At 40.6% G+C, this 7,771-nt stretch overlaps 1 protein-coding gene across 1 annotated transcript; it reads left to right on the forward strand.

Moving 5' to 3' along the window:
• Positions 1-131: 131 nt before the first annotated feature.
• On the forward strand, positions 132-7,577 carry LOC119916746 (protein NLRC3-like; the record flags this gene model as incomplete). The annotated part of the gene is made up of 12 exons (XM_038736722.1): positions 132-535; positions 1,181-1,378; positions 1,771-1,863; positions 2,328-2,505; positions 2,614-2,761; positions 3,231-3,323; positions 3,607-3,959; positions 4,391-4,600; positions 4,957-5,132; positions 5,320-5,593; positions 6,002-6,217; positions 7,387-7,577. Coding segments are annotated over exons 1-12 (2,156 nt in total), but the record flags the coding sequence as incomplete, so codon positions are not given.
• Positions 7,578-7,771: the final 194 nt, after the last annotated feature.

Below are 7,771 nucleotides of genomic sequence, written 5' to 3' on the forward strand. Positions count from 1 at the left end.
AATTTAGGCTCGAAATGGATATGTCAGCATGAGCTTTGTACATTATCTGTGCATGTTTGTGCTGGCAACGTGTGGATGCTTTCGTGAACACCTTAGATTATGCTTTTATTCTGAAGGGTGTGGTCTGGAAGTCGTCCTGTAACTGTAGGAGGAACTCTAAACGACTAGAAACTGAAAGTAAGAGCCGGAGCAGACAAAACGTAGCAGAAAGAAGTTAAAATGCGTGGCCGGTGACATTATCTCACCGTTTATAGTGTTATTTAAGTCGTATCGATTATTTGATGGGAAACGTTCATTTCTAGAGCGTCTGTGTATTCCTAAACCCAATCTTTAGTACATGTGTTAGCATAACTAACCGCCGAGAGCGAGTGCCTGTATGTCAAACTAAACGTTAACGCGGCGGAATCTTTTTTTTCTGGACGTAAAGTTATTGCGATAAGTAAGTCGTAAATAGTTTCTAAAAAATAAGTTTTTATAGCAGAGGTGTGTGAGTGTCTTACAGCCACGCCATGGACCCGGACACCGAAGTTGCAAGGTGGGTGTTGTCGCAGCTTTTTTGGCAAGGAAGATGAGGTAACTTAGCCTGCCGTCTTTATATTATAATCCTCTGTCACTTTAGCAATGCATGTTACACATTATTGACAAGCAAAGTTAAAGTACTTGCGTCGGTTAACGTTAAATTACATTAGCCATATTATCCATCTAATTAAGTTGTTTATTGATTTACCTAACCTTGTATAAACTAGTTATATGATATTATAACGTTATAGTTTGATGCATTGCTGTAAACTACCCACAGTATGTATATAAAGTAGTAACAGTTGGCTCAGCGTCAAACGTATACAGGATGATATGCAACATACATACGAATGCACCAGTAATATCAATCCAAACACATAGTCCCTGTCTGTTTTAATTTGATCATGTTTCTGCTAGATGAGTACTTTAGCTGAAAATACTTGCACAGCTTTACTTTGAATTCACCTGAAGGCAGAACTTTTACTTGGTAGTGTAGAGTATTTCACAGTGGTATCAGTACCTTTACTTCAGTAAATTATCTGAATACTTCTTTCACTACTGCTAATTCTTCTATGACATATCTCAGTGGTTATTATCTGACCTTTTCGACTAACAAGTCACAGCCACTGGCATACTAACACCCTCTTTGTGTCACCCTCAGCATCTTAAGGCAGGGGAGTGAGGAGGAGGATGAGGAGGAGGAGGAGAAAAAGAGGCAGAGACCGCCCTCCAGCTATGGTTCGATGAAGAGTGACAGTGATATGATGGAGGAGGAGGAAAATGAAGGAGAGGGTGCAGAGGCCAGCGCTTCCCAGTGTTATCCAGTGCTACAGGAATCGACTACTCATGACGCGACAGGGTAGCGTGTCTTGCTTTGCTATATAAGCCTTTTCCTAATGTGTATGTGTGTTTTTAACCACATATGGCTAAAGTTGTACATTACTGCTGACTACTTTTGCTGTGATCTGTACTGTGGCCAGTATAACCCTGCACCAGAGCTGTTGTTCGGTAGAGTTGCATAGATGCGAGGGGTGTGTAATTGTTAAGGTGGAGGATCAACTTTTAAATACCAATATTCTACCTTGATTCATTTTAGTAAAAACGAATGGCTGGAGTGTTTTTCTGTGGAGGCCAACACAGGTTAAGTTTTCCACGTTGTTATTTTTAAGAGAAAGGTTCAATGACTTAGAAATTGCTAATAGGATTTTAACCAGGTTTTAAAAGGTGGATTTTACCCGACTTTTTGTCCAGGTTGCAGATGATTCGCTCAGAGTCTCCAGAGACCCTCTACACAATGACCACGCAGCAGACCCAACCACCAGGAGCAGTTGTCATTGACACCAGGTGACACACATGTCTATCATAAATCTAGACGATGTGAAGCAAAGCAGTAGTTATTTTTGCTTAGGGATGTTTTATTGATGCACCTAAATGTCATAATTGTATGAGTATCTGACTTAAAAATAATGAAAGGATGCATCTTAACGGAGCAGTCATGCAGCTGAAAGCTTTAACGTTAAAAGTACTTTCATAGAGTTGCTGTATAAGTTTCTTTAGATTCTATAGAATGCTTTGTCTAAATTAATCTAGACCACCATTTTAAATCATTTATTGTATTTTTTTTGTACTAACTTTATTATTTACATGTGAAAACATAAAACATTTATTAAAAATGGTCTGTTTATCTCTACAAGTGTTTACTATCTTTGTGAAAACGTATCAAAACACGTCACAAATCACAGTCATCACTGGACAATATTTGCAGTGCACTTTCTTACCATAGCTCTGGGGTTCCCATTGTTTCCCAGGTCTTCTGATCTGGGGGATCATTCAGAAGAAGATGATGAGGAGGATATGGATGACCTTTTGGTAACTCATTCCCCAGAACCACCTGAGCCAGTTGAACCAGATGACATATTTCAGACTGATGAGAACGGCCAGCCTGGCAGACTACACCCGGAACAGGACCTGCCTCACATTTTCAAGGTTGGTAAAATTATAAAACTGTAATTGTTGCTTCTTCTTAATATGGCCCCAAGGGTACCTGTCATTTCTGCAGGATCATGTTAACTTGTGTTTTCGTTCTCTTTGCAGTGCATCCAGAGTAGTGTGACATCCCTCACTAAGGAAGAGCTATTCAAATTTAAGATGTGGTTTTACCAATGGGAACCAGGCATAACGCTGCAGCAGGTGATGGAGGGAGACCTTCTCGATTTTGTGGACAGGATCCTGGAGATCCTTGGTAAGGAAACATTTTGTTATTCCTTCTATGTAATATCTACATTCATGTGTACACACCATTTGGGGTTCTACTTATGGAATTTATTGATATTAAGTCTTAAAGAAAAGGTCAGTTTCTCCATTTCATACATTTCCTTTAATATCGCTATCCAGTCTCCCTTTGTTGTTGGGTCCTTATCTAACCAATAATTAGTTACTGTTTTCTTGTGAGCTACAAGTAATATTTTATAGAGAGATTTATTTTGAATGATGGGATGGCAGATCTGACGTGAGCACTTTGTGAACTTGATTATTTAAAAAAAATAGAATTTACTTGTAGTCAATTTTGCAGCTGGAATATTAATTTTTTCCTTAACAGTAAAATGCATTGTTAAGAAAATAAGAATACAGCCTTGTGTTGTGCTCCGGGACTTATATACTGTCAGTGGTTGCTTACTGTTTTTATTTTATATTAAAATTCTGTTCCACAGGCCAGGATCGCTCCCTGTTGCACACTATAAGTACCCTTGAAAGTGTCAACCAGAAACCGAAGGCAGACGAGCTACGGAATCAGTGCAAGAGAGGCAAGTGGAAACTGGTTTTATTCCAACACACCAGCTGCTACTGGTGAAATTTTAATTGAATCTGAATGTTGTTGCTGCGTTTTTGACATGAGTATTATTTTCCATACACATTATTTTCACAAAAAAGTTATTTAACAAAGCATAGATGGCTTTCTCTATGAATCTGAGGATGTTAGGTGTGTAGCAGGTCCAAAGTTACTAGAAATAGATATTTTTTTCCCCAAGGAAATTTGAAACTAATGCAGTATTCAGTATGTTCCTCTTTATCTTTCTCCACCACCAGCGATGATCCGTTTTTATTTGAAGCAATATTTAATCAGAAAACACCAAGTCATCCGTGAGGGTGTTGTTCGAGCCGGAAGGCAAAATCTTCTAGATACCATCTACGTTGAGCCCCAGATTTCCACCTGTGGTTATGGAGGAATTGACCCCTCCCATGAGTTCCGACCCCACCCTCCGACACCTGTCCAGGTCCCCGGTGCCGACACCTTCATTAGCGTGAACAATCTGTTCCGACTACAGACGGATGATGGCAGGCCGGTGAGAACGGTGCTGACCACTGGGATACCAGGAATTGGCATGTCTGTCTCTGTGGGGAAATTCTCCCTGGATTGGGCAGAACTGCGTGCCAATAAGGTGATTTTATTTTTTTTAAAGAAAAGTCCAATTGTCAGTGGAAAAGCTTAAAAAACACACCTCTCCGGTACCCAACGACAGACAGACAAAGTTAACGACTAACCTGTGAACACAGCAGAGCATCTGGCAATCTAAACCGTCAGATACTGTAGATACATGCCAATCATATTAGTTTATAAGGCTGTAATATGGAAAATGTGTGTGTGTGAGATTTACTTGACTTTGTTTGGCCTCTGAAGTGGCTAAACAACTGATTCATTCTGCTTAAATGTTGAATTACATAGCTGTTGTAGCTGCAACAGAAAACCTCTCATTGATACTGTGTACTGTATGTCTTACTGACACAGATGAAACAATGCAAATGGAAATTTATCACGAGTAATTCTCACAATGGACTGAAACCATTTTCTTTCTTGTCCACTTTTGCTCAGGACCTGCAGTTTGTCATCAAACTTTCGTTCCGAACTTTCTGGCTTCTGCGTACCAACAACCCTCTTCCTTCAGAAAAGATGTCCATCATGGAAGTGATAGAATATTATCATCCCGAGTGCAAAGGCATGAAATACCTGGAGGAAGAGGACTGTAAATTTCTCATCATAATGGACTCGTTTGATTGTTACCAAGCGCCCCTGGATTGGGAGGTATCCCATCTGCACACATACACCTGACTCACCCATTCATATTTAACCGAGAATATTTAGAACCCTAATTATAAACATAACCACATATATAAAGTTTAAAATCTCTGTAATTTTTGACAGCACCTTCACATTGAACTATTGACAAATAATAGGCAAATTGTAACTCACTCAAAAGTTCTGATATCTACTTTCTGTATTCAAGAAGACAGTGCTATTTTTATAGATAGGGCTTTTCAAAGTGCAAAGTATAAATAGCCAGTTTTTAAAATGCAAAATGGTCATGTGAGCAATCCAGGCATGTTTTAAAAACATCTTAATCCAGATGAGCTGATGGATTTGTCTGTTCTTCTCTCCAGAATGCTCCAGTAATAAATGACAATTACACCCAAGCACATCCGGACGTCTTGATTGTGAATATCATCCGAGGCACTGTGCTTCGTGGCGCCCGCATCTGGATCCTGGGGAGACGGGCAGCTGTCTCACAAATACCATCTCGACTCATAGACGTTGTCACAGAAATACAGGGCTTTAGGTGAGTGTGTAGATGTTCTGTGTGTCCTATTTTTACTTTGTAATTAACTTTTATTCATGATTTTGTGTACTTGCCATCCTGTGAATGTGTTCGATCAGTGAAGTACTACTGTAGCAACAGTACAACTCTAAATTTATTTGATCCTGTTTCAGTCCAGTTTTATCTCTCCCCTCCCCCTTTTCTCCAGTGATGAGATGAAAGATGACTACCTGACAAAACGCTTTTGCGATGCACAACAAGCAGCAGATATCGTGGCACACTACAAGCGCCTGCCAACACTCCAAATACTCGCTCGCCAACCCTTTGTCTGCTGGATGGTGGCCACTGTGTTCGAGCGCTGCTACCGTTATCAGGGCTACGGGGTGCACCCACCCAGGCTGACGCCGTTCTACGTCAGCATTTTGATCGTCCAGACCAATCGCAGGCTGCAGTTCTACTATGGAAAGGCGGATAATGACCTAGTACTGTGCATTTATTTTTTTTTAACAAGTACCAAAATTAAAAACTACAGATGTAGGGGGCTACAGATTTTCTCTGTCAACATTCCATTTTCTGTTAGTAATATTGTTTAGTATTGAATACAATTCGAATTTAGTAATTTATTTTTTAAGTGCAGGTATTTACTTATCTGTAGACAATATCATGCACCCTAATCTGATGCTGTCAGAGACAACAGACCTGAAATGAATGTCATTATGAAGATTGTTGAGACTGTATTATATTAGTGTTACTGTTTTTGGCCCCCTTATATTTGCATTATTATGCTCAAAATTTAACCCTAGTATGGACACCTGTATGACAGAATGTAGAAAACAAACAAAGTGGAGCTTTACTTAGAAATCTGCATTTGGTGTATTTTTTCCACTCAGAAATGGTCCAGTGATGACATGCACCTGCTGACAAAGCTGGGGAAGATGGCGTTTAAGATGCTGGAAAGGAACATCAGTGTGTTCTGTGAAGAGGACTTGAAGGAGTACGGGCTGAAGTTGACGGAGGTGACGGTGTTCTCCGGCATGTGCACTGAGCTCCCCACCGCAGCCTCAGATGGAAGGAGGATGTACTGCTTTATACACTTCACCTTTCAGGTAAAAAACCCTTTTCCATTTAGCAGAGTTTGACACTAGATGGCTGTGTTCACATTCCTCTGCTGAAGCTCAGTTTACATACAAGCAGGATTTTGTGACATCACGTCTAGTTTGGTCGTGAGACACTGAGAATGGACTTTTCAGTGAAGACGAGTAAATGTGCTTTAAAGAATGTGCAAGGAAAAACCTAATCAAGCAGACAGAAGCTATTTATTGGAAGCAAAGGCTTTGACTGGAGGGGATCTGTGGAATTCAGATATAATGGAGGGAAACAAGACAGTTTGGAGAGTGCAGTGTTCACTGGGGGATTTTAAGAGGCAAAAAAAAGTGCTGGGCATCATTTTTAACAGGTGTGTGCATAAAGTCATCTGTTTCTTTCTTCGTTATCGTGTTCGTAATTGTTGTTTTTGGGTTTTGTTTGAAATATTTGAGTTATAAGTACACATGAACTCCCACCTCCTCACTGCTGACTTAGAACTTGAAGTGTCAGAGGTAGCCGCATAAAGCAGGTGCTGCTACTCTGAAACAGAAGTTAGAGCGTCTTTAGATTCCCTAGTGTGGTTTGTTTCTTAAGTATAACACAATATGTGGGCGGGGTAAGGCTTTGAGAGGAATTTAATTCAAATGCTTCAGATGTAATGGATCGCTCAGAATTGGGTGTGAATACAGAGTGGTACAGAGCCTACACCTGCACCTCCCTCACCCATGTTGTGGGAAGGAGAAGGAAGAGGGAGAGAAATTAAGAGACCTGAGCCACACTCTTTGAAAGTAAAAAAAAGTTTTTGCTGTGTGAGATCCAACAACACACACACTCACCTCTGAACCATCAAGTCAAGAGCGGTCTTTTATTAATAGTATTAGCTAGTTGCCCCAAATCTGATTTGATTTTATAAATGATGATATTCACCAAGATGTGTAATAAAGATATTTATCCTTTTACAAGAGGAGGAAGAGTAATTTCTATATACATGTATTCTGCAGATATACTAAGTGATATCAGAACCATTAAACAACATCTGAACATTTTAAATACTGGGTCTTTAAAACCATAGATAAACCACACTGCTGCTCAAAAGAAATACCCCTGGAATTGACAAGCCTTAGGCTGCCTCGACACCAGGACACCCCAAAGGTATCATCTGAAAATCTCCTATGTCTTTCTCCTCTAGGAGTTCATTGCCGCTCTGTATGTCTTCACGATGTTTCGCTCAGAGTCTAAGAACGTTCTGGACTCTGGGGTGGCATATGCCCAAGTTCTTCAGCCAAAGGATCACACCAAATCAGCAGTAGGGCTTGTCCAGTGTGCCCTGGACGAACCCTCAGCTCCGCTGGGCCACTACGACATGTTCCTGCGCTTTTTGTGCGGCTGCTTTCCCGGACTGCCATGAAATCAGCTGAGTGGGTATCTCTTCGCCACAAAGCGCCGAAGGTGGGGGGACTAGATGAAGTGCAGCGGCTGCTGGAGCACATGATACTGACTGCTGAAGAAAAATATAAAGACCGAGTGGGAAACTTAAAGGAGTGCCTTAGAGAAATGACCCAGGAAGATGAGTG

The sequence above is a fragment of the Micropterus salmoides genome, unplaced genomic scaffold (assembly GCF_014851395.1).
Source record: "Micropterus salmoides isolate LMB-PRFRI ecotype aquatic unplaced genomic scaffold, ASM1485139v1 Ms_hic_scaffold_2148, whole genome shotgun sequence".
Classification (NCBI taxonomy): domain Eukaryota; kingdom Metazoa; phylum Chordata; class Actinopteri; order Centrarchiformes; family Centrarchidae; genus Micropterus; species Micropterus salmoides.